This window comes from Ostrea edulis, chromosome 2 (genome assembly GCF_947568905.1).
Source record: "Ostrea edulis chromosome 2, xbOstEdul1.1, whole genome shotgun sequence".
NCBI lineage: Eukaryota > Metazoa > Mollusca > Bivalvia > Ostreida > Ostreidae > Ostrea > Ostrea edulis.
In genome coordinates this window covers 23514141-23541796 of record NC_079165.1, presented here as the reverse complement: position 1 = coordinate 23541796, position 27656 = coordinate 23514141, and the positions used below count along the sequence as shown (strand labels likewise).

General features: G+C 35.5%; 2 protein-coding genes and 1 pseudogene across 3 annotated transcripts in view; 2 read left to right on the top strand and 1 right to left on the bottom strand.

The window, feature by feature from the left end:
- LOC125679793 (uncharacterized) overlaps positions 1-17146 on the bottom strand; it is an 84290-nt gene extending 67144 nt beyond the window's left edge. The window contains exons 1-4 of the mRNA XM_056153338.1: positions 17135-17146; positions 15738-16001; positions 15381-15623; positions 15058-15138 (exon numbers count right to left, since the gene is read on the bottom strand). Of these exons, the coding sequence (XP_056009313.1) occupies positions 15058-15138; positions 15381-15623; positions 15738-16001; positions 17135-17146 (600 nt within the window). The remainder of the gene's footprint in view (positions 1-15057; positions 15139-15380; positions 15624-15737; positions 16002-17134) is intronic.
- Positions 9011-12821, top strand: LOC125681108 (uncharacterized). Of its 2 annotated transcripts, XR_007372160.2 has the most exons (6): positions 9011-9149; positions 10658-10861; positions 11311-11429; positions 11615-11701; positions 11967-12258; positions 12692-12821. XR_007372160.2 is itself a non-coding variant. In XM_056156439.1 (5 exons), the coding sequence occupies exons 3-5, from the start codon at positions 11583-11585 to the stop codon at positions 12710-12712; spliced, it is 432 nt and encodes a 143-aa protein (XP_056012414.1). In that variant the 5' UTR covers positions 9011-9149; positions 10658-10861; positions 11311-11582; the 3' UTR covers positions 12713-12821. The 2 variants fall into 2 exon arrangements, 1 of the variants encoding a protein (XP_056012414.1); XM_056156439.1 differs by having other exon boundaries at positions 11311-11701.
- A 442-nt stretch (positions 17147-17588) lies between the features above and the next one.
- LOC125679792 (putative nuclease HARBI1) lies at positions 17589-27112 on the top strand (annotated as a pseudogene).
- The last annotated feature ends 544 nt before the right edge of the window (positions 27113-27656 follow it).

Genomic DNA, 27656 nt, shown 5'->3' with positions numbered 1-27656 from the left:
ATTTAGTCAAAGGCTTCCTCTCTGAAGAAGACAAATGCAGTTAACATTTCAGCTGGATTGGCGCACTACGACCTAGAATACTCTAGGGGTAGAAGTAGGTCAAACAGGTTGAATTTCAATGTCTGACGGGCGTATATTGTACCGTTTGCGGTACTCTTGTTCATATTTAGCCCATCGTCTGGCATAATCTTTGACAGAATTCATAATAGAGATTAAGTTCTGTCGCCAATTAGAAGACGGAGGTTCTCTGTATGTAGGGCCTTTTAGAATAAGTGATTTGAGGTCCTCATTTTCAACTATATCAACATCACCAGTAATGACATGTCCAGCTGGACTATAGCAGAAAGAAGATGAAGAACACGTAGGTGGATTAAGTATAAGATGGTCTATATCTAGGCACTGCAAAGTTTGTTTATAATTAAAAGGTTTGGATGGAATAGTAGATTGATTGATTGGGGTTTTACGCCGTTTCGGCAATATTTCAACCATTTTACGGCGGTTAACTAATTCAATTATGTTTGGTCGCGAGTGTTTGAGTTTCCCTGACGGCCCCCAGTGAGCCTACTCTTTTTCGAACATCAGGGAAACGATCTTTTGCGTGCCAAGGGGGCTGTGATCATTGACACGGGACACCCTTTAACGTCCCATCCGACGGACATAAAAGTTAAAAATACATGTATATAAACAGGTTAAAAAACAAAAAAATAATTCGTGTATATAAACAGTTGCATTATAAAAGTTTTCAAATTTTTCTGTAAAAGTCGCATTCTTGTAAAGATTGTATAATATAATGATTGTCGATATTTGTAAAAAGTTCTTTCACTGATTGCACACTATTAAAAAGTATATTTCGTATAAGCGTAAAATCACTACATTCTAAAAGAATGTGATGTATAGTTAATGTACAGTTACAAGATATGCATTTAGGCTGAGGTTCTCTGTTTAGTAGGTATGAATGTGTCAATTTTGAATGTCCAATTAGAAGTATACCTGTAGGAAATACTGGGTGTGGACTTGAAATAAGTTGGAAAACACGACTGAACTTTTTTATGACGGAGAATGTTGCTTATATTGATGGCATCTGTTCCCTTGTTTGTAAATGTGAGCTTAAGGATTTGGAAGGAATATCATCCATGACCCGTGGTGGTTTAAAGAGCCTGTGATTGGCAACATCCATAATGATATAGTTCAGTGATAATTCATAATCATAGAGTTCGGTCTATATTCAGGTGTTGAAAAATCCAAGTATAGACTAGCTGTGGCTTCTTCAAATAACGTAATTGAAACTCGCAATGGAAGAGAGTAAAGTTTTTACAAGTATGATGTAGACCTAATTGTCTGTTGGCGTAAGGTAAAAGTGAATCAAACATGACATCATTTATACATTTATATAAAAAACCTAAACACAAGATACCAGATGTTTAAGGTACAGTACCAACCCAACCCAACACCAAAGCAGTCCCAGAAAGCAGTGGAAAGTCGTTTTTGCTACTTTAATATAAACGATAAGTGAATAAATTATTTAGGCGACTTTAAACACATTTATTTCAATAACCCAGTCAAGAAATAAATATAATTATGCAACATAATTTTCAGAACCCAAGATACACTGCACATGTATGAAATATTAAAAAAAAATAATAATAATGAATAACAACAACAGAATTGTCTGACTAAACATGGGCGTGAGATTGTGGTTTTCAGACTTATAAACTCTGCATGTATCTTTTTTCACTCGTATTCATAAACTATCATCTTGTTATAAATTCATGAAAAAGTGTCACACAAGTATTTTGAATATGTGCTGTTTTCATGTATAATGTATTGTTTTTCTCTTTCATAATATTGTAAGTAATTTTTAAGTCATTTATCTTCAATTTCTCCCGGGTTAGAATAGGTCCTCAGTACCCCCTTGCTTGTCGTAAGAGGCGACTAAATGGGGCGGTCTTTCGGATGAGACAGAAAAAACCGAGGTACCGTGTCACAGCAGGTGTGGCACGATAAAGATCCCTCCCTGCTCAAAGCCGTAAGGGCCAAGCATAGGCCGAAATTTTGCAGCCCTTCACCGGCAATGGTGACGTCTTCATATTAGTGAAATATTCTCGAGAGGGACATAAAATAATATACAATCAATCTTCAATTTTGACTACTGTATTGACACGCTCCAGCGATTATCGACAATGTTTATTGATAATCTCACTGTCGGCTTAACTCCTCCCACTAGTTATTTTAACCCCGACTGCTGGGACTGCTAAGCAGTCTCAGAAAGCAGTTCCCGGGACTGCTTTTTGTCTGGTTGGTACTGTAGTCCCACCCTCATGTGACTTATCAATATTAATGGTTAAAAGTGGAAAAACTATCAATTTCCACTCAATATAGTTTGATTTAATTCACAACCAACGAAAATGTATATGTAGCCACCTTTTTAAGATGTCGGACAAACAAAACTATAAGTGTAAGTCAGCTTTAGAAAATCACACATTTAAAAAAAATAATAATAAAAATAGATAAAAACTTGTTAAATTGACAAATATTTAATGTCAACAATTTAGAAAAAAACTACGTCATAGACATGTATCAAATAATGGTGGATATTAGGGAATAGAGATTATTGCAAAAATCTACATGACATCACATGAGGATCGATCTACCTTGAGCTAAGAGATGGTGCATATTTATGAGGTACATGTACTATCAAATCTGATTATTGGGGAAACAGGAAAAGGTGATGGTATTATTAAGGTATCTGGTTGTTGACATCTTGATGCAATCAACCTCAAGGCTGTTGCTGTCCTCATTTGAAGTTGAATCATTTCACTCTGTTGCTGAACTATCTTTTCATAAAATGCCAACTTCTTTGCTCTGTATTCCTTCACATCTTTATTCCTTTCTTTTTCCAAGTTGATGAATTCAATCTGACGTCGTCTTCAGTGTCATCACCTGATGAAAAATACAAGTCATTACCATCTTATTCTACAGTAACTACAGTTTTGGTTTTTAAACACGATTCACTCTTTATGTTGATGATGTATGGTTTGCTATATTTGTCAGGTAATTAAAATCTTTAGAAGACTATAATTGGCAATACAAAGCACCTTGGTTAAAGACACTTTGACAACGTAAGCAATTGAAATCATATAGGACTCTAGAGAAATGTCTTGCAAGGACTTTTCCTTATTCTTTTTTTCTTGTTCTGTGTGAAGGTGCAAGAACATGCAGCTGCTCCACCGGCAGAAGGCAAAGAATTTGCAAACGTAACTGAAAACATGAGAAAATAGAAAAGGTGGATTCTCACTGTTATATCATTTTTTCAAGATCATTTTCAACACTGGTTATTCGTTGGCGATATTTTATAAAGGGCTTAAATCATACTATATATATATATAAAAAGCACTAAACAATCACAACTAGGTACTGAAAATTTTCGCCCCAGCCCGGGGTCGAACTAGCGACCTGCGGCACCCACCGCCTAGCAAGACTGTCAAACCAGTGCGTAAGTCCACTCGGCCACAACGACTTCCCTAAAAAAGGAAGTTTTGTTATGCTCCTAAAGCGCTACTTATACACACTGATGCAAGCTCACACAGTCGCTGTGTCATTCAGTGTTGAAGATATTTTATAAGGAGAGTGGATCTCTCGATGCAATTGTATAGAATATTTAATAGAAAGCACAAACAAACAATTATAACACCCAACCTTACGTTTACCCCTAGGATCTAAACGATACCATGTGATAATCAATTAATTAATATATAAAGCACTAAATAATCACAACTAGGTACTGAAATAGGGAAGTTTCTAGTATACCGGTCCCCAGAAGCACGCGACTGTGCATGAACAGTTATTTCCCTTGCCGTTGCTAAGCGGAATGTAAACACACCGCCATTTGCATTTTCGCCTCAGATGCTGAGCAATGAAAATCGTGCGATAAAAATAAAAGGCCAACGGCGTTTGAGAATACTAATTGGGGGCGGCAGCCCCCGACAAGTCAAATATAGTTTTTAAAAAATTCTTACCTTACAACATAAAATCATCTAAGCTGTTGTTTGCATTAATCAGATCGAGGGGTTGAAGAACTAGTCATTGTTTGGCAATCAAGGGTTCCTTTGGCTTTGATGAAGTAAGGTTGGGTACGAGTATCGAGGGGTCATATACAGATTTAATGAGTTCTAGAAATTTAAGGAATGGATCTTGATAGTCTGTAAGATATAATAAGTATCGTACAGAGATTTAACTGTGCCGCTGACCGGTAATGACTTTTTTAATGCACGCCAAGTAGATTCTATAGTATTGGTGTGTGCCCCTGTATCGGGATTTACAAAGTATACAGAATGATTTACTTTTAAATGTTCGAACCCTTCTTTATCAAGAATATCATAAGCTTTCCAGCAATCGCTAATTATAGTTGTACCGGGCTGTATGTTGGCTTTTATTATTTCAAGCAGAGTTTCTCGTGTTCGATCTGCGACTGTTGTAAAAAAGCACCTTTTCGTCTCCCTTTCAATCCCACCAAATACCCAGAAACCGTCAACTTTCTGTCCCTTGTGAAATTTTCTTTTACCAAATTTACTTTCGTCAATTTCAACAAATTTTCCCACTCCTTCTATTTTTTCTGAATTCTTCTCTAAAATGCAGGTACACACTTCTCTGGAATAATTATACCAATCAACAACAGTTTGACTTGCAATTTCAAGTTCGTGTCTCACGAAACTTTCACTAGCTTTGTATACCCAGAAATATGTTATTAACATAACTTTTTCAGCGTTAATTTGTACTTTTCGAACCAGCTACCAGTCCTGATGGAATTTTTGTTGTTGCAGGTTTGTTAGAACATCTCCATACAAATCTGTCGCTTAAATATGACGAATCCTTTCTTAATCCAAATTTCCCGTTGTCACAGCTGCCACAGATTTTGCCGTCCAGATTTATCAAAACAATTAATCCTATTAACCAGTGAATCAACTCTCTTACATCAGCACAAATAAAAAAAAATACGGGCATTTCATCGCAAATCAGCTGTTCAGTTTGTTTACATCAATACCAGTGACGTCGTATCATACGAATATTCATGAGAATTACGTATACAAAGCGCACGTGACCATTTTGCTCAACAACAAATTCCATTTATTTTACAAGAAATGTAGGTTTTCTTGCATTATTTTTCATTTCGGATTTTAAAAACTGATTTTAAAAAGTTTTTTAAACTTCATTTTTAACAAGGAATTCGAATTTGGGCTTATTTTTGTGATTTTTTTGCGTTTTAGTGATTTTACTGATCGCTAACGCGATCGTATATATATACTAAACCGCCTTCGGCGGCACACATTTTAGCGCCATATTTTGGGGACCGGTATACTAGAAGTGTTCCCTGAAATATTAAATAAAATATGACAGCACGTTGTAAAACGTATGCGCTTTCATTTTAAAAAAATCTTCAGACGTTTTACATAATTATGTTATGACTATAACAATATAATGACGTCATAATACAGAGGGAGTCATTTGGAGCGTATTATTGTGACGTAATACAAAGAATTTACATTAAGCGTAGGTCTAAATGAGCGAATGAAATATTTTTCTTTTACTCTCCTTTCCACTAAATTGTCCATGAAAAGTGTGTAAAATGGAAAGAAAAAAAACACGTTAAAATGTCCATTTACACACACGTCTAAACGTTCACTCAGTCTTATTTTACGGTATTCCGGTACTTGAATGTGTTGCTTATGTAGACGAATTCTGGCTCTAAGAGTTCTTCCTGTGTCTCCGATATAGATTTGTCTACATCCGTTACATGTAATAATATGTATTAAATTCTTAGAGCCACAAGACACATCCGCATTTCACACCGGGGATCTTTGCATCTGTTGACTCGGGAATTGGATTTTCTATGAAATTTGGATGGACATAATATTCTACGTAGATTTTTTGGTTGTCTTTTACTGTTGAGAATTTGTAATTTCGGAGGACATGTGTCATTTTTCATCTGATTTCAGAATATTATTAAGTTGATGAACCACAGGAGTCATATTCAGGTTTTTGGGGTTATGGGTGGTTACAAATGGTAATATTTTGGAATTTTCGTGGAGGCGGGATGATAAGTTCTTCTCTGTTAATCGCCTTGGATTTCTTTATTCCATCTTTAATTGTTTTTAGGGTAATGTTGTTCTGTCAAGTAAATTTCAAGTTGATGTAAACTTTCTTCTCTTGTTTGTTCATCACTGACTATGGTGCATATCCTCCTAGCTAGGTTGTACGGAATAGAATTATTATTTTTATATTTATTATTTTATATAGGTATTATTTTTACGAATACCTAATACATCACGATCTTATCAATGAAAAACAGTCTGGTTTTAGACTCAAGCATTCATGCGAAACAGCTCTTCATAGTATAATTGAAAAATGGTTACGAAACATTGACAATGGAAAAATTACATGTGTCTTATTTGTAGATCTAAGTAAAGCTTTTGACACGGTAAATCATGACGTATTACTTCACAAACTACTGTCTTTTGGAATATGTGAAAATTCATACAATTGGTTTAAATCTTATTTGACAAATAGATCACAATGTGTTAGATGCAAGGTGAAGATAACGAACAGTGATCAATCTCATAACTCCTACAAGCAATACAAAATAGATAGTAGGGCAAACACGGACCCCTGGACATACCAGAGGTGGGATCAGGTGCCTAGGAGGAGTAAGCATCCCCTGTTGACCGGTCACACCCGCCGTGAGCCCTATATCCTGATCAGGTAAACGGAGTTATCCGCAGTCAAAATCAGTGTGCCAAGAACGGCTTAACAATCGGTATGAAACACGTCAGACAGCATTTGACCCAATGTGAGGTTGTATTGACGAACTAGATCGTTATAACGACCGTAGAATTTGCGAAATGCTGACTTCAATCGAGACTGTTGAAATCCCTGTACCATCAACCATCAACTTGTTTGTCAGTAGCTTACCTCGATTTAAAAACTGACTATACCCAGAACAAGCTCTTGCATATCGAATGAATTGAGATATATAAACACCATATGCAGGTGATAATGGAATATTGCTACACAAATATGAGAAATTGACGATGGAGAAGCTGAAATCATCCCGTTTGTCATACAGTTGAGTTGTCAGTTTGCCGTTAATGTCTACTTTCAATAAAATATCTAAGTATGAAGCAGAAGTGGACGACTCTGTGGTGTCCTTTATTTCGAGCTCACAGGGATATATCAAATCGACATGTGAATGAAAGCTATCATTGTTAATAGACAAAACGTCATCGATATATCTAAAAGATGGAATGGAACTCAGTCCGACAAACTAGATATTACAATAGGGGTACCTCAAGGATCAATACTTGGTCCTTTGTTTTTTATTCTATATGTAAATGACTATCCAGATTGCTTACAATACTCTGCAGCCCTGCAGCCCATATGTATGCGGACGATACAACCCAAAATGTCTGGGATAAAAGTATAGATGTTATAGAAAACAAATTACATATGGATCTTAAGAATATTTTGGAATGGATGGATGAAAACAAACTTAAAATCAATCTCAAGAAAACGCAGTGCATGATGATTGGTACAGAAAAAAGATTAAGAAATTGTAGAAAACTTTCAATAAAAGTGGACAATATCGCCATCGAAAATGTATTAAGTAGAACTACTTGGTGTTTATATTGACAGGTGTATCACGTGGTCTGAACATGTTGAAATTTTATACTTGCAAGCAAAATAGGTGTGTTATTTAGATTACGTTCATTCTTGTCAACTGAATTATTACTGAAAATGTTTAATACAATTGTTTTTCCTCATTTTAACTACTGTTGTACTGTTTGGGGGAATATGAAAAACAAGGACGATCTTTACAAATTATGCAAACTTCAAAAGCGAGCTGCTAGAGTGATTTTAAATAGAATTTTTTATACACCTACAACAGAAATGATCCAGCAACTTAGATGGATGCCTCTGTCAGACTATTTTGTATATAGAACTATCATTCTTGCCTTCAAAGTTTTACATAGTCTAACCCCCGATTATTTAGATGATTTTCAGTATGTTCCTGAAATTAGCAGTAGATCTACCAGATTAAGTCAAAGTAATTCATTATATATCCAGAGAGCAAAGACACAATATTTTAGATCTTTTACAATTTACGGTTCACAGTTATGGAATAATATGCCAGAATTTTAAAAATATTATCCAACATTGGAAACTTTTAAATCCGCTTATCTTAGAAAAAAAATTCATTCGGGAAATTAAAACCATATAAATTTGTTTTTGATTATTTTCAGTTTTATTTTGTTTTATTTTCAGTTTTAAATATGTAGATAGCATACATGTATGTATACAGCATACCTTCATATACTATTTTATATTGTATCTGTATAATACTGCTGTCTGTATATATGTTTTCAGGACCACAATGTAAACTAGTTTTAAACTAATTGTGCTATCCTGGTTAAATAAAGGACATAATTATTATTATAGAACGATTTGTGTGTCTGGGATGAGATGATCCAAAGTGAAGATATTGATGCGTATCCGTACTCTTGTAGTATATGTCTGTTGTTAATCTATCATGTTGTTTAGTAACCAGGACCCGGTTGTATCAATATTTAATGTGACATTAAAGCCTCATTAAATTAAAAATATTTAATGTGACATTAAAGGCTGATTGTCTAAGATATTCATTAATTCCCTTTACATATTTTGATTGTTAGTCAAGATTGTGTATTTCAATTATATATCGCCAAAAAATGTCTTATTTTAGCGATAAGCATGGCTACGTTCGTTCTATGGCCGTAATTAACTTCTTCCTGAATTCATGTCTAGGATGTAAGAAATACGATTCAATCCCGAGCCGATCACTGTCGATTGTATGACCTTTTGTTTGAACTCAATCGGAATTGTCTACGTCGCATGCGCAATAGCAAGTTGAAAAAGGAGATGTCAGATGCGAAAAAATCGAATCGCGGTAGAAAACGAACTTTGACCGACTCTGCTAGGAAAAGGAATAAAAATGTTATTTCGGCCAAATGGAACAAATGTAGGATATATGTGGGTGACCAGTACGATAGATGGAACGAGTTGAAGGACGCCTTACGTGTAGAAACACACGCTGAAGTGGCAAAGATTTTGCTGGATAAGTAAGTTCACAACCAATACACAAGTTTTTTTGCCATCTATTCACCCTAAAAGTATTTTTACATCCTTTTAAATCTTATTTACTGTATAAAAACGAGTACAAAGTAATTCTACATCGTTCTTAAATCTGGAATGGTGCAACACACGCTCTTAAACGAGAATCGTCGTGTGTAAACAGACGAATGTGAAAGTAACGAGGCCATCCAAAGGGGAAATATGTGTACCGATTGAAAAACACCAAAACCAAGCAGCCTTTTTCGTTTGAAAACATTTTTTTTTTTAAATGCCGTGTTACTTACAATCTGACAAAAAAAAATACAAATATAAGATCCTTATCTAGAGAAAAAAACGAGGGGGGGGGGGGGCAGTAAACTGCACCACACCACAGTGGCACACATTGTAGAATCCCAAAATACAGAAAAATAAAAATAGAATGATTACATCTTTGTACATAAATATTAAATTAAAAATTTGCTTTCAAAGAAGAAACTTTAGAAAAACAAAGACTGATTTAATTGTCCATTCATTTGCTATTAGGTCAACATTCAGGAGTATAGGAATCAAGTTACAATGTAAATAGGGTTAGTGTAAAAGAAATAAAGGTAACAAAATACTGAGCAGAGCAATGCAAAAATTTCTTTGGTGCAAAGTTCTTGGAAAAATATCCATATCTTTATACGCCCTACCCCTGTTTTTCCGAACTTGAGGAAAGGCATACACACATGCATGTCTTTTCTTTGACCATTGATTTCATTTCCGGTATATAATTGAAAACAATTACAAGTACATAAATTTTCTGCACGACACAACAAACATAGAAAAAGAAAGAATAAAAAGAATCAGATAACAAGATGGATCAATGTACATGCATATATTAATATGATTATCCATGTACAACTGTTGGATTGGTAACATCATCTGATCATGTGTGCCTATTCTATACTGTTACATACATGTACCTGTGAGATTATAGCTACACGTCATGATACTATACTTTTAATAAGTGATTTTGTTCTATCAAGAAAAACTATGTTATTTTAAAGTTGAAAAAATGACAAAAGTACATGACTGAATGTTTACCCAATTTTTAAGAACAAGTTACATGTACATGTATCTTGCTACTACAACTAAGGCAAAATAAAAAATATGCGCGGTTCTTGCTACACCTTGATAAAAGAAGGGTAAATAGGTTTGGACAAGTTTGACTTGTTTTTTTTTCTGCTTGTCCCATTTCGGATTTTCCGGAGTTCATTTTACCTTCTTCCAGACTTTTGGCAATATGATAAGTAAATACCTTTATTGTGTAAAGAATTTCTATAGAATTTAGATAATTGGTTTTAGGTCATAATTATGTTGATCACAGGTCTGTTTCACATTCAAACTGAATTATAAAGAGAGAAAAAAAATTGAATAATTTAATGATTGGCTTTTTATATATCATGATTGAAATGTAAGGGCTGAAAGTAAACTGTCGTTGGTTGGATTTGAATTGAATTGTTAATAATTTTAGATACTATGGGTCAGAAGTTGCAGCAGAGCCGTCAGGAGCCCAAACGCAACCCCAGCAAATGGACATTGACCAATGTCCTGTACTATCAACTCAGATGAATACAGCTGCACATGCCATGTCCACCCCTGGACCATCTCATTTAGGAGCACATTTTAGTGCAATGTGGGAGGTTTCTGATATATCATCTGCTGGAGAGAACAAAATGTAGGTATTTCATTAAAAAATGCAACCAACTACTCAGTTTTACATTCATATACATACAATATTAGTCTTTTATACTTCTAGATTTTTCTCACATCACATGAGATGTCTGATATTAGTCTTTGATAACTACATGTATCATGACAATAGAATTTATATAGTCATCATACATGTACATGCACTTGTAGTTGATCATTGTACAACATATTTCAGTATAAATAATCATATTGTAATTTGTTATGTAAGTATCAATGGTTTGTGTTTTTTTTGTTTCACCTTAGATTTAGCCACATATTAATAAAAATGTCTTAAAACAGGATTTGTCAAATTTTAACCATGCATGTACTACATTTTAAAATTTGCAATACATGTAGTGGTTTCGATTGTGTATGCCTACAGGAGTTGAATTGATTGATAATTAGAATGTTGACATCTTAGATATTAATTTTCAGAGAATCAGAAATGTCTGGAGTTGAGGAAATTCACAGCAACTCGAAGAAAAGTGCATTGGAAAAATCCAGCTCATTCATAAATCCATTTGAGTAAGTGTTCAAATAAGGGGAAAGAAAAGGTCTAGTATCTTATTTTTAGATAACAAAAAAAAAATTACTGATTTTGAGATAAGGGTTAATGAATATGTCAGCAAAATTAAATTAACTTGTCCAGAGTGAACTGCAATAAATTATGACTACCATGAATGCTTTCTTAATTTAAGTTCCAAGTAATGAAAGAAATAATACATTTTTTTAACTACAGCCTTACGATAGATGTAACAGAGGATATTGACTTTGAGGATGACTCTTCTGATGAAGACTATGAACCGAGTTTAAATTTTACTCTGAGGTATGCAAAATTGTAATATTGTGTTTTACACATATACCATCTTGATGGTAACAGATACAAGTATTACTATTATTCTATGGGATCATGTAAGTAATAACTATGGGATCATGTAAGTAATAATTATATGGCTTCCTGGTCAGAATTATTTTAGTAATGATTTAAACAATTTAAGTTGAACTGATATTTGAGAAATGTGTGCATATTACAACATTTGATATGAGATTACATTCTTTAATACAAAGATGTTTCTCTAACTACTTTACAGACCGAACCTTGCCACTGACAACATCCCAATAGAGGATACTGATGAATCAGATTCTGATAGTGAAATTGATCCCTCAGATTCCATTGATGCCGATTCCATTGGAAATATTAGAAGAATCGCAGGTGTAGATGAGGTAGACCAACTTACAGATGACAGACCTCTACTTGTGTACCAGCAAACCCTGTTAGACCTGGCTAATATCCAAGTTAATTCAAGTTGTCAGGTTAAAGGCTGCTGTGAAAATATCACTTTGTCAACTGTAATCGTTGCATCAGCAATATATATTAAATGGGTAGGTGCACCTGAGGCTTAAAAGTAGGAAAATCAATAGAGGTTCAATGTTTGAGGAAAGTAATACATGTATGATAAGGACTTAAAAAGATTGTGAATCTACAGGTCACTGTACTATTTCAAATGATGGGAAAACCATACCATTAAGCTGTGAAAATCCCTTTGACGTTGACTATTTTCATCATCAACTTTTGAGCAAGAAATTTCTGTTTAATTTCATCTTTTAATGACATGTCTGTCTCTTAATGGTTAAACTTAATTCAGTTTGTAAATATTGTACACAACTATTAACTCATAAAAAGAAAAAAGGGAAAATCATTTAACATGGAGAATATCATTTGTTTCTTTTGTGAGAATGATTTTGACATAGGCAGTGTTCAAACTTGGTTCTATATACTCATCTGTATCGTTAAATGTTTTTATTCATTTTACAGGTGGCAGAGAAGCTACAATAAGAAAACTGCAAGATGGTCAGTGCATGCTGTAAAAGAGGAAAAATCATATGTGTACATAAAGGACCTCATAAAAAGTATTGTCTGTATGAGGATGGAAGACCGCATTGGGATGAATAGAAGGGTAGTGCTTGAGCCTTATGACCCAAGACGATTGTCAGCACACTTGGCTGCTATTCCTCCTCCACCAATTCATGAAATAGTGGCCAATCAAAAGTCAAGATTTGAAGATCCTGATAAAACTATTGACTATTGGACTGGACAATAAACAATAGATTTGTAAATTTATGTGTGATCGCTACGTTAATTTATGTGTGATGTCTACATTTATTATTTTTTTGAAATTGTTTGTGAGGTAGCCAGAAGTGTATGTAAACTCTGCTGCCTGTAGGATACTGGTCATGCGGCTTCCATCAAATCTGGTTATGAGGAAGAGAGAAAGTTAAGGGAACATGATAAGTTTCATTTAGAAACAATTTTATCATTGTGGTCAACCAATTTGTAATGACATCCATAACACTTTAATGATGACTTTCACTTTGGAGCAACATACCTCTGGTATTATTAAACAAGAGGCCCAAGGGCCTAGAATCGCTCTTCTGATAAATTGTACAACCCCACCATTTCTATTCTTAGCCTCTTAGTATTCTAAATCTTTAGTAAAATCCTAAGAATTCAAAAAAGTAGGTCAAGGTGACCTACTTTTTGGTTTACACATTTTGAGAACCCAAGAAATATCAACTGACAAAGTTTGATGATTTTAAGCAAATTAGTATCTGAATATTGAAATATAGCTGTCAAATTCCAATCGTAGGTCATGGTGACCTACTTTTTGGTCAGCGAACTCCAAACATGCAAGACCCATCAACTGACAAAGTTTGATGACTGTAGGTCAAATAGTATCTGAAATATATAAATATAGGTGTCCAATTCCAAAAGTAGGTCAAGTTGACCTACTTTTTGGTCGAAACCCTTCGAACATGCAAGACCCATAACTGACAAAGCTTGATGACTGTAGGTCAAATAGTATCTGAAATATATAAATATAGCCGTCAAATTCCAAAAGTAGGTCAAGGTGACCTACTTTTTGGTCTACACACTCCGTAGACTCAAGATGCATCAACTGTCAAAGTTTGATGATTGTAGGTCAATTAGTGACTGAAATATATAAATATAACTGTCAAATGCCAAAAGTAGGTCACAGTGACCTACTTTTTGGTCGATACACTCCGAAGACTCAAGATGCATCAACTGACAAAGTTTGATGATCCTAGGTTTTACAGTGCCCAAAATATGCATCTAAAATTGAAAATGTGAAATTTGAATATCTGTAAAATTCAAAAAGTAGGTCACTGTGACCTACTATTTTATAAATATGTGTCAAAGCCTCAAGATGCATCAACTTACAAGATTTGATGATTCTAAACCTCTCGGTATTTGAAATAACAACTTAAAATATATCTATAAATGATAAGCCATAAAATTCAGAAAGTAGGTCACGGTGACCTATTTTTCAGTTGACGCATTCCAAGGTCCCATGATCCACCAACTGACAAGTTTTGATGAGCATAGGCTTCAAAGTGTCCAAGATATGCATCAAAATTAATTTTAAAATAAATACCTGCAAAATTCAAAAAGTAGGTCACCGTGACCTACTTTTGAGACAACTTGACACAAGGTCCTAAGATGCATCAATTGTCAAAATTTGATGATCCTAGTCCTTATAATGACTAAAATATCTAAGATTTAAGGAATTTAAAAAATTTATAAATTTAGGTCAACTTTGAAGTGACCTTGAGACCACGACCTTTGCCCCAGGGTAATGCCTTGAACAATTTTTAATCTACAACATATCCTCATCCTTATGTGTAAGTTTGGTGATAATCTGCCCTGTGGTTCTTGAGAAGAAGATGTTTTAGCAACCACTACTTTTGTTTGTATTTTCCTGATTATCTCCCCTTGTTAAAGGGTCACATCCCTCTATTTAGTATGTATGAAAGCCCTTGGGCCAATGATACCCTGTAACAACTTTGAAAAAAATTGGCCAAGGGGTTCTTGAGTTATAGCCCTTTTTCTAAAAAGTTTACGCACACCACACACCGCACAAATGGCCATAGCATTAGCTCTTTGAGCCTTTGGCTCAGAAGAGCTAAAAATGACATGTAACAACAAAAAGTTATTTATTTTCAATTAAAACGACCCCCAACAAAACCTTTATACTGTCCATTTATCAAAAATTCTCCAAACACAGCAGCTAGGAATGACACGATGGTCTCCTGCACCTAGTCTGCCATGTGTCCATACAATGTACTGGCGGTAGGCAGCATGTCGATTCGACCGATTATAATCGTTGGCATTACTAGCAGTTCCTCTCTGAACCTTCTAGCAACAGCAAGTACAGCTTCATCAAGCACAATCAGGTTGAAATCCTGAAATAAAACATTACATATTTATTAAATTAAATTGAACCCTCATCCTTATACTGATTTCCTCCTGTAGCTTTTTACTAAAATAAAGTTAAATAATTAAATTTGAAAATAACCAGTACACATTTTGCTGTCTGCCAGTTTTGACAATTAAAACTGAGATGTCATTGTAGTGCTAAAACCAAAGTGGATTTTATTTTTCTACATAATAAAGTGTTTATATTGGCAAATTTTATATTACTAACTGGTATCCTGGAATAACAATTTTCTCTGTTTCTACCACAACAGAGTTTCTCAGCCTCTGTGGGCATCTGGCGACAGTAAGTACAGGTGCACCAGTCTGGAGTTGGACTATCAGGGGCAGGGTGGTGTCCACCTTGCTGAGTGTTCTCCTGGTCCAGTAGATCAAAGACAAAGGCAGGGTCTCTGGTCACTATCCGGCCAACAAGTCCCCTCAAATCATCTTCAGACAGCCGTGATATACGTTCCTATAAGATAAAGAAAACACATGTAAGAAAGTCACTTAGCGATACATTTTCATCTTTAAACGATGTCAGATATTCAGCACTTAACAAATATGAAATTTAAGATATAAATATTACCTGAAGTTGTTGATTTCTTTCCTCGAGTGTGGCAGCTGCTACCTCGGCTCTGTTTGGTCCAATAGGTCTTTGGACTCCTCTTCCCCTCCTACCTCCTCTAGCTCGACGAACTACATTTCCCCGACTTCGACCCCGGCCTCTTCCACGACCTCGACCCCGGCCTCTTCCACGACCTCTTTGTCTGGCTGGTTGTTCAGCTGGACTGTCACTATCATTGTGAGGAGATGCAGATCTGGATCTTGACTCTCTAGAGCTTTCTGAATTCTATAAGGAAAACGAAAAATAATTCCAGAAAATGGATAATTTCATATTTACTCACATAAACATGTACCATGCAGAATATGATGTCATTTGAGAAATACTTCATCTGCTGAAACGCTTACAAAGTTATATCCCAAATTAAAATAATTTTTTTTATACGATGTTCCTGAATTTGTAAAACCATGAGTTTGAAGCCATGAAATTTGTAAGGCACGGACCATTTGATTTTGGCGGGGGTGCCTGGTATTTTTTAGAGAAAAGAAAAATTCTGATCCTGATTTTTACTGAAAAAAATAGTCTGGCTGGATGTGCCCTGGAAAAAATAATCTGGCTTAATGTTTTGCCATATGAAAAAAAAAAAAAAAAAGCAAAAAAATTTTCTATATAAACTGTACTGGAAAAATAAATTTCTGACCCGCGAAGAGTGCGAAAAAATATTCTGACCGAGGTACAAATACCAGCCCCCCCCCCCCCCCCCGAAAATGAAATGGTCCGTGCCTAAACTCTACAATACATACTATCCACCAAATTGACTAAGGGATAGGTATATGTAATCATTCTTTAATTCCTGAAATATATTTTAATCTTTCTTCCAAATGCATTTATTTTCATACACAGTAAATACTTATTTCATTTGTTGAATCTTCAAAATTTCAAAGAAAACGGGGGGGGGGGGGGGGGGGGGGGGGAAATCGGTGGAAGCCACCTATTCACTTCCAAAACTTGGGAACTGACAATTGTCTCGTAAGGTTGTGAAAAAGTGCTTTTTGTTCATATTTTTCTCTCTACTTTGGAACAAAAATATACTGATAAATCGCTTTTCAATTATTGGAAATCATATGCTTATTTTAAAATATAAGGTTTTTTTTCAAGCAGAAAAATTGGAATGAAGTAATCATTCATATTGATATGATTTCATCCTAAATGTCCGAAATCTTCGTGTTAATAATTTCCCCACCGGGAACCCCGGGTGCTTGTTTTTCGTAACATAGAGTTAATATAACTATGTATAAGCGTTTTTTATACACTTTGACCTTTTTTCCTTAATTCGTAATCAAACTTTTAATGAATAGGTCATTTGGGATGACTAGTTCGGGCTTTATAAACATTTATTCTGGTTTGATGACGTCGCTTACCTCAGCATCCATTGTTGGAATCAAGGTCAATGCCTTAAAATATTCTCGGTAAACATCGACAGCAATCAACGAAATTCGGGTCAGTGCATAATTAATCATCGAGAGTGTAAACAAAGACGCAAAATGACCGATCATTTTATTGAAAATACACCGATTACGTACAATAGACATTTTTGTTTTTTACACCTCTTATTATTATTTTTACACAGATAGGTAGGGTTTTCCGTGGTAAGTAGCATGGTGAATAACTTAGACAATAAGGCTTTAAGTTCTGTTATATCAAATATTTAATGAAGAGATCCTTTCATTAAACCTTCATTAAAATCGCTGGATTTAATGTACTTTCTAGGGCATCATTAATCGTTCATTAAATATGGCGAACAACTTAATGTTTGAGCATCTTGGAAGAAGAAGAAGGGATCGCATATTTCGCGATCGGTTCAATATATGTGATATGTCAGATGATGAAATTCGGGCTAGATATCGGTTTTCGAAAGAATCCATACGATTTATTTGTGACTTACTGCATCCCAAGATCGGCGACAAGACGAGGAGATCGCAGGTTCTAAGTACAGAGATACAGGTACAATATTTTGCTTCTTAGCATAAAAAATTCATATATTCAGTCACAAAAACATATGAAGTGGATTTACCCTATTTTGTTTACAATCTTCCCAAAATGACGTCACTTACTACGTCGTGGATACGAGTCACTCAGTAGCACTTGGCCACCGGGCGCGGCGCCCGCTTCTTACAAAAATGAATCCTTTATGTCTTCTTAAAATATGTCAAAAACTCTACACATATTTCATCAGAAACTGAATTGTCCGTGGCCACACACATCTATATGTTCACTAACTTTAATTTTTCTGTATTCGGGTGCTGAAATGTGTTGTTTATGAACTCGTATACGAGTTCGCAGAGTAGTTCCAGTTTCACCGATATAATGTTTTCCACAGCCAGCACATGTTATAACATAAATTAAATTTTTGGTGGAGCACGTCATATCTGAATTTACCGTAAATTCCTTGTTGTTAAATTCGAACGAACTTCCTTCCCTTAAGTATGGGCACGTTCTGAGACTTGTCAGCACTTGCCGTTATTCCCATAAATTTCTATTTACTCAATCCTGTGTGTAATCATGCTTAGCAACTATCCAGTATGTTTCTGTGTAACATATTCTCAGCCACGCGGATGTTTTTCGTTAGATGTCATTTTTCTCCCGACGAGTGAGGGGAAACCATCCCCTTACGAAACAGCCTGTAGAGAAATAAATGTTATGTGATTGAACTCCATCTGATCATCAATTTATGTAGCTCCGTGAGGCCACGTCGAGCACTCTAAAAGATTATATCGGAGATTTATCCCACTATATATATATATATATATATATATATATATATATATATTAAAACAAGTAAAACACAAAAGTTTACTCATTTTACGACACTACGTTGTATATACCCGGTACCCAAACGATATAAATGCCTGTGACATATAGGTACCCAAGCAACTTTGTCACGGTACAATCCATGTACACACACCCCCCTCACCTTTTTTCCGAAAAGCTCCGAGAAAATGGCGAGCACGTCAAATAATGAATATATTCTGCTATGTGCATTAATGAATGTGGTCAATATAAAGCAAAAAATTTGAACAAACAGCTTTATCTATATTCAGGTTCTTATCGCATTAAAATGTTATGCCAGTGGGAGTTTCCTACAAGTGCTTGGGGACACCACAGGTGTGGAGAAATCTACTGTTTCGAGAGTAGTTAGGCGAGTTTCCTTGGCATTGACATCTTTGGCACCACGATTTATAAGATGGCCCAATGATAGAGATTTGCAAATTACAAAAAAATGAATTCTACAAGCTGGCTGGATTCCCTGGCGTCATCGGATGCATTGACGGAACTCGCATACGAATCCAGGCCCCCACGGACAACGAGGCAGCTTTCGTGAACAGGAAAGGTTACCATTCCTTAAATGTTCAAGCAATATGTGATCAAAACGGTAATTTATATAAGCACAGAAATAGCAATGAACTCTTAAATGAACACAACTGCCCTAAGTGAAGAAATATTAAATATAAAGCACAGAAAATTTCACTTTATTTGGATACCCACTTCCGCCCCTATCGAGGGCTGAACTCACAACCTGCAGAACCAAATCTCCTAGCAGCATGTAACCAGCGCGCTAGACCGCTCGACCATCTAGGCAAGTCCTAGCAGCATGTACATGCATTTTTGAAAATTCAATGCACATCAGGCCAAAATTAAAAATAGCTTTGTTTCCCGCACCCGACCGACCGTGTGAAAACGTTGCGACCGAATTTTTTTTCTTCGGTCATTGGACGTTCTGGGTTTTTTTTTTTTAACCGGATCTTGATCGGAATCGTTCCGTATATTATTTTGAGCCTTGGGGTTATTTCCCTTGTACAGAATTCTGTGTATAACCGGAACTACTCGGCCATTTCCAACACACAAAGTATGGACAAAACCGGAGTTGCTCCGAAAGAGAATTTTTTTGAATTTGAAAACATGGCGAAGTTCGCCGTGTTTTCTGTCACAATTTTTAGGGACGACCATGAGATCGTAACCAAAACTATTCGAAAGATAGATCTGAGCAATACATGGGAAAACGTGTGTGATGATTACCGAGATCTTAAAAAATTACCAACATGTGACTGTACAGAATGCTGTATGGTAAATGTGTCATCAAGTTCGAGTTCTGAAGTTTTCCACCCGGAATTTGACGACAATGTGGAAACTCTTTATGAATTTAATAAAAGATTGAACACTGTGACAATTAGACTTAAGTGTGAGACATGCCCATTGAACCATAAAGGGGATCAGAAGACTGCTTTTAATGGGCAGAATGCCTTTGAAGTCATGATGACCACACCGAGAAAACCCTGCAAGAGAAAACTTTCAGTTAACACAGGTATTCTGTCTTACCATAGGTTTGGTTTCATATGAGTTATCTCCGGTATCAGAAAGTATAGCAATAGAGCTATAATCGAGAAAAATCATGGGGTCTTTTCTCAAGTATAAAAATGTGAATGTGTTAATTTATCCGGAACTTGAAGTTTTCCTTGCCGAATAAAATATTTCCATACTGCCAGGGCTTTATATTATTTTCTATGGGCATTATACTTGTTTTGCTGGAAAAAACCCCACTGATATTAAGTATTTTCCAGTTACGGTTGTGTAAGAATACTTTCTCATACAAGAGATACCTTTTGAAAAACCATACAAATAACGGAAGAATTCCATGACTACCATGGTATTAAAGACTGAATATTTTTCCTCTCTGACAGTCCATAAAATCCCGAAATCTGTAAAATATTATGCTTGAAAGGCTGGTTTTAATACTATTTTCAATACCAGTGTGTGTCATATTCATGGAACTGAAATCTTTGCGAAAGTATTATTAAATTTCAAGCATGAGATACGTTTGATCAAGACTATAAATTGAAGTTTTATATTGAAATATTAAAACTCTTCACAAAAGTGTAGACTTGCAACTTTCCATTAGAAATGGCATGATGTTGCCTGTTTATAACCTCCTATTCATGATAAGGTGAGCGATCACAGGCTCCATGAAGCCTCCAGTTTAACCATTTTAGTATATGACAATGAAAAATTATTAATATGTTATTCCAGCAAAAGATAGACTATTCAACGATGTATGTAACCAATTTGAGTCGATGACGTTTCCCAAAGCGATGTCTGATGATTGTGTGAAAAAGCATGTGGAAGTTCTTGTAAATTGCTTATGGTATTTGGATGGCAATAAAGATAAATTCAACTCTGCTAGATCTGCTAATGTCACAGGTGCTGAGGCTATCACAGTTACACCTATACCAGAGAGGTATTCACTGTTCCTTAATATTTGAATTAACTTCAATTGCACTTTAATAGAAAATGTCAGAGATCCATATGCCTGTCAGCAGATATTCATGGCAAAATGGAATCTGACATCATTTTTCTGACAATTTAACAAAATTATCACGGTTTACCATTAATGCAAATACCTTCATATTAAATGTTTTTACAATGTATATACTCACTTGCTTAAAAGGACATGCAAACTTTTCCCCATCACTTTGCATATATCTTCTATTCACAATTAAAAAAAATCTCCTCTGAAACCGCTCAGGCAAGTGGTACCAAACTTTGTGTGTCCAATAACCATGACCCCATCCAAGATGGCTGTCACTAGGAGAAAATGGAAAGAAGTGGGGAGGGGGATGGAATTTAAAAACTGTTCTCCTGTGAAACTGCTCAGTAAATTTGTACTGCCAGGGATGGTCCATTTGTACCAGCGTGAATACAAGAAATATTCTTGATAGGACATATACTTTGTAATTTGCAAAATGTCCCCTTGGGACTCTTTTCAAGTTGTAATGTGTTCGGTTATTTTACAGGTTCTTGGTAGGCTTTGATGGATACAATGATTGGAGGAAGAAAAAGAAGTCACCCCCAAGTCTTAGTAGTATTGACTTGAAGCACCATAGTGAAGCAATATTCCGTCTGTTAGGCTTTTCATTTATTGCTTCATGGGGTACCTTGAAAACAGCTTTAGAGGAGTTGGCAATAGCTTTACAAAACTATGCACTATATTTAGATTCTAAAAATGCCAAACAACAGGTATATCATGCATTGCCTCATCCAGTTCGACAAATAAGTGAAAATATAACTGTTCAGTGCAGACCAGCAACACAGCAAAATATGAACATTGATAAAAAGTACATCCAGTTAGATTCATCAGTTAGGCAGCTTGGTTATTATCAGCCTTTATTTTTGGATGAAACAGTTCATACAATGTACATCTGAACCGTTTAAAAATTCAGCAGAGACGTATCGCTTCATTGAAAATATTCAGTTAACTAGTGCCATTGATTTGCTGAAATATGATTGAGGGGGTGGGTTAGGTGCTATTGTTGCTCTTTGGAAAATCCCAGAGGAGCGTACAAGCGGAGAAGCAGTGACAGAAACTGCAAAGATGGTTAAGCAACTTGAGTGGAAACTACCAGAATATCACACTCGATACATGAGAAAGCATTTTGTTCAACTCTTTGGTAATATAGGGGGCACAAAAGTTCCACAACACATTCTTAGAGGAATATACAAGGAACTGACACTGGATGCATCTGTAGATCAAAATCCGTCTCTTGATGAAAGACTTAGACAAGCATTACTCGCTGATGACCCAGATTTGATCATCGACTTGAGGCACATGAACCCTGGTAGACCAGGAGACACCTTTGAGGTATCAATTATGTCAATTATAATACCATGAAAAGATACCATCCATGGCTATAGCATTAAAAAAAACCCAGTGATTCTTTTAAAATGTTGAATAATTTGATGCTATCATTGGATCAATAATAGCCAGTACTAAGTTTGTTCAGGTGGGCTATAAGCATCATTGGAGCATCTAGTTTAGTACATTCTACAATTTTTCATGTTTATCAAAAAATGCATGTATATTGCCCTGGAAATTAAACTTTAAAATGGATATCCTTTGAATTTCAGGGTTTTTTCAGCATACTGGAAAGAAAAGTGGAAGAATTAACAGCCGTGGACGACCGTAGGCATGGGGAAGCACACTTCAGTCAATTTATAAGTGTCGCTGACTTGATTAGACAGGTTGAGAAAGAATGTCCACCAAACACCAACATCCCAAGCGAGTCCTCAGTCTTATTTGCATTTATGCCAAAGAATACATATTCTCATGCAGCAAAACTCTATAAAGGGAAAATCAATTTGCAATTTAAAGTTCAGTCAAGACAGATTAGAATTAGTCATCCAGATGAACACTTTTGTGCTGCCAATTTTAAATACATGAGGGAATATGCAGTGATGAACAGAGATATTTGTTCGTTTTATTGCTTAGATGACAAGTCAAAAGTGGATTATGGTGAGCCGGGGACAGCTATGTCAACAGGTGTCAGAGGAAAAAAGTCGCTGGTGCCATCTTCATCAACATTGGCATGCCTTGATCATGATTTGGGTTCTAAAGGTTCGTTAACTCCATCCGTCTTCTTAGAGGTCAATATACCAGAGTCGTCAGATGAGTCTTTTTATCGAGGACAAGTTAGTGTAATTTTGAAGGACTCTATATTTCAACAAAGCACTCCTTTTCGACACGCCCTAGAACTGAAAGAAATCATGAGAAAGGTTGATGATGTCTGCAAACCCATTTTGATGATATTTACAGATGGTGGACCAGACCATCGCTGCACATATGATTCAGTTAAACTTTCACTTATTCTCCTCTTCAAAGCATTAGACTTGGATCTCCTGGTAGCTGGTCGTACTGCTCCTGGCAACAGCTGGGCAAACCCAGCAGAAAGAATCATGGCATTGTTGAATTTGGCCTACCAGAACTGTGCACTTTATAGAAACGAGATGACAAGCCACTTGGAACAAGTAGTCAAGTCATGCAATACCATGTCTGACCTCAGGTCAAAAGCTGAAAGAGTTCCAGATCTGAAAGAGGCTTGGAATACTTCCATTGGTAATATGACTCAGCTTTTGAACGATCGAACTCAAAGGGTTCAGTTAAAAGATGTACCATTCAAAACTCCAGAATTTGCATCAGATGAAGCACTACAGAATTTTGAAAGCCAAATAAACACAGTCATAGATGGAATATTGAACTGGGAAAATATCTGAAGGCAAATCTGAAAGACAAGCAGGACTATCACAACTTCCTTGAAATGCATTGTAAATCAGGTCAATATTTATTTCAAGTAAGGAAATGTGACAGTGCCAATTGTTGCCATCCACTGAGATCAGAGAAAAAACCAGAATGGGTACCAGATCCAACACTGTCTGGTGACGGTCAACACTACAAACCCTTTTCAACTTGCTTAGGCATGGAAACCACTGACAAGGACAGACCATCTTTCAGTAACACCACTCTAAGTGCAGTTGCCGAATCAGCTCAGGTAGTACTCATTATTGCCTATTTTGATATTTAAGTAGTATACCAAAGTCACTTTGAGTCTTGTAAGTCCATCCAGACATACTAAAACGGAAGTGAAAACAATTGAAATCGCATGAACTCCAGCTGAATTAAGACTAGGTGCGTCTGCAGGGTTAGCATCTCCTACTATACATGTATCACCCATCTTGGGAATCCAACATCATGTCAAAGTGTTATGACCACTTATGTCAAATCCAGTTGTAATACAGATGAACAGTGTGAGATCTATATCATTGCAAACAATTTTTAGAAGGTTTCAATGCCTTGATTAATACACAAACAAATATATATATTATTACCAAAAACATCAATTTGGTATTGAATTCATTAAACATTGAAGTGCTAAAATTGTAGTTTTATGATATCATAATTATGTCATGTATGTTAAAACATGCAAACTTCATTAAAAGATTGTGTTTGGAATACATGTAGCCATACATCTGATGTTGGATGTAATGTTCTGATTAATCAATTTTTTATAACAGGGCTGTAAGAACTCGATTCTTGTGGGGCAAAATGTCCCAGCTGTTGTTAATTGCACTCTTTGCTCAAAGCCAAGATGTATCTATGCCAAGAAGAATCTTGCAGTAAGAGAAAGTCGAATGCTGAGAAGATCCATTGAGAAACAACAATTTATTTGTGGTGCCTTAATAACTGCAGATGGTATGTATGTAATTTTAAACAGGCCTGTTCTCTAAGACAAATCCAATAGTTTCTTTTGTTATATTATAACTGAGTACTAAAATATGGTGAAATGTCAGATTTTAATTTTAAGTATTTTGATATGCACTGCCAAATTTGGAAAGCAATTTATAATATAAGCAATTAAGCAAACCTACCAAAAAGGTTACAAAAGCTTAACTATTGGATGTGTTTCGTCCTGTTAAGAGGTTAGTGACCCATACAGTGCATTTAGAACTCATCAATTAGAAATACACCATAAACTTGAGTCAACCAAATGAATCAACAAGTTAGTAGGTGATAACATTTTGCTAAAATAAACAAATCATGTCATGCCACATGCAGAAAAGTCAAAAATAATTCAACAAAACAGTAAACATGGGTGTAATAAAACTAACCGGCTTAATTAATACAAACACATAACATTGCATATGTAATATGACTTAAACTGTAATAGATAATTGGTTCCTGCTTCCAACCATTCTGACACACAAGCCTCCTTGTGTATAATATCATATAAAATCATGTGTCGTCTGTTTTATACAACTAATTCAAAAGGTCATAATATTTTATTTTATTTTACAGGAGATCATTTGCAGGGTAGAGTTTTTGTCAGGTTGCAGCTAGCTTGTGAAAGCCCAATACAGTTCTCCTACTACACGTCAAAAGTTGGTCGCACAGATGTTTGTTGTCACTGTGGGGGTGTGAATGCAGAACAAGACAAAGAACTTTTAAAACAATATAGGACTGTATTGCCTATATGCAAAAGTCGCACTTGTGTTGCTAAGGGGGCCCTGAAAAGATGTCCAATAAAATAAACAGGACTATCAGACTTAATACTCGTATGTTCTTTTGTTGTTGTTGTTGTTGATTGTTAAAATGTTTGTTTTTAATAATTATTTCACCTGTGACAATTCTGAGATGCGAGATGAATAACGTAATATATACTTGAAAAATAGAGAGGCAAACACATGGATAGATAAAGATTAATTTCTTTAATAACAAATACAGTATTATTTCAATTTTTAAAGTTTAACGTTATATTATGTTCATGTTTGAATAAAGTTTATTTCTGTTATCAATAAATGTTTATCAAAATACATTTGTAAATCAATTTTATTGTCTTCCCTCTTTGTATAAATGAACTGTCCATTATTTGAAGAGTTTTAAAGAGAAACTAATCTTTTGCAAATTGTTTAAGCACATCTTATTTGAATAACTACACTGTCATGAAACCATACATGTATATGAATGCTTTGGACAGACATTCAATTAGGAAAAAAAAAATCTACCGACCGACCGACCCATGTTGAAAATGGCGGGTCGGGTGCTGGAAACGAAGATATTTTTAAGGATGGCCTCAGAGATACTCTAATTTTCGTGGTTATAGTAAAAACAAACAAATTATTACCAAAATTATCACAACTGTCTCAATAATTTGTTCGCTACCTGTACATTCATTGCGTACAGTTTCTGCAGGTAAATTCACCAACGTTGTTGCAAGATGGCCTGGAAGCACCCATGACATCCACATATTCCGCATGAGTGGAATTAAAGCACAGATAGAGGAGAACTTCCGTTCGCTTAACGACGGGGTCCTTTTAGGGGACAGTGGTTATGCTTGTCAGCCATACCTGATAACACCTTACCTCAGACCATCCACACCAGTTGAGGAGAGATTCAATGCTGCTCACAAAAGAACTAGGGTGACTGTTGAACGTGCATTTGGGTGGTTCAAGAGGCGATTTCACATTTTACATAGCGAAATCAGAATGCGCCCTGACCGTGTCTGTGTCATAATTGGTAGGGAAACATTTGTAATATGACTTTTTATATTATATACCATAACAATTATATGTATGCAGGGTATTAATTTTTACGATAAACGAATATCTCCACAGTCACGCAGCAACAGATTATTGAACAACTTAAAAGAGCGGACTACGCATATTTTATACAACATTGGTAGCTAGTAAATCTAGGTTTTGCTGAATAAGTCTAATTACTTCACATACTTGTACATCGTATATAAATGCAGCTGAACTGGGTATGAATGCCATTACCTGTATACGCAAACAATCCTTTAGATATGATTAATTAAAAACGAATTGCTAAAGTTAACGATTTTGCACCTGTACATATTGTAGGAGCCTGTGCAGTTTTGCATAACATTGCAATAATACAGCGTGCGCCTGTGCTTGACGAGAGTATGACTATTCCTGACAGGAACATTCCAGGAACGTACAATGGACCAGAGGACGGAAAGAACATAAGAAATTACATAACCAGGAACAACTTCTAACTTCATCATGCAATAAATCTCTATGCGTGTGCGGTGAGGGAGATAGTGTGTGTGTGTGTGTGTGTGTGTGTGTGTTAGAGAGTTACTATAATTGCAACATATGCAGTATTAATTAATTCCAACCCTTTGACATGTAACACTTGTCTGATGAGGTACAAAATACATGACAATATCAGGAAAATGTGTTTCATTTCTACAATGGTTTTCTTATATGATCCTCAAGTAGTTGAACAAATGTTGAATAATTCATATAATTTTAATAATTATAAGATGTACGTGCTTTTGAAAACTCCAGCATCTGGGATTTTTGCTTGGGTATAATTAAGGAGGAAAATATTTTAAATTTTGGCACTGACAGTCTAACCTGGGCCAAATAAGAGAGACATATAGTTCAATTAAATAACCATCAATCCTCATTTGTCAAATTCAATTCCATTTTACGTTTCTTGTTCATTAGTTTGTAGTACAGAGTTTCTTCGTCAAGTTTGTTCTTCTGCTTTACCAAGACCTCGTACTGCATGCGAGTCACATCATCCGGCTTGAT

Bases quoted from the DNA above. Each gene is read 5' to 3' on its own strand.
- LOC125681108 (XM_056156439.1), top strand. From the start codon at position 11,583: ATGAAAGAAATAATACATTTTTTTAACTACAGCCTTACGATAGATGTA. The intron at 11,702-11,966 runs GTATGCAAAATT...ACTACTTTACAG, and splicing joins AGTTTAAATTTTACTCTGAG to ACCGAACCTTGCCACTGACA. The intron at 12,259-12,691 runs GTAGGTGCACCT...TTCATTTTACAG, and splicing joins CAGCAATATATATTAAATGG to GTGGCAGAGAAGCTACAATA.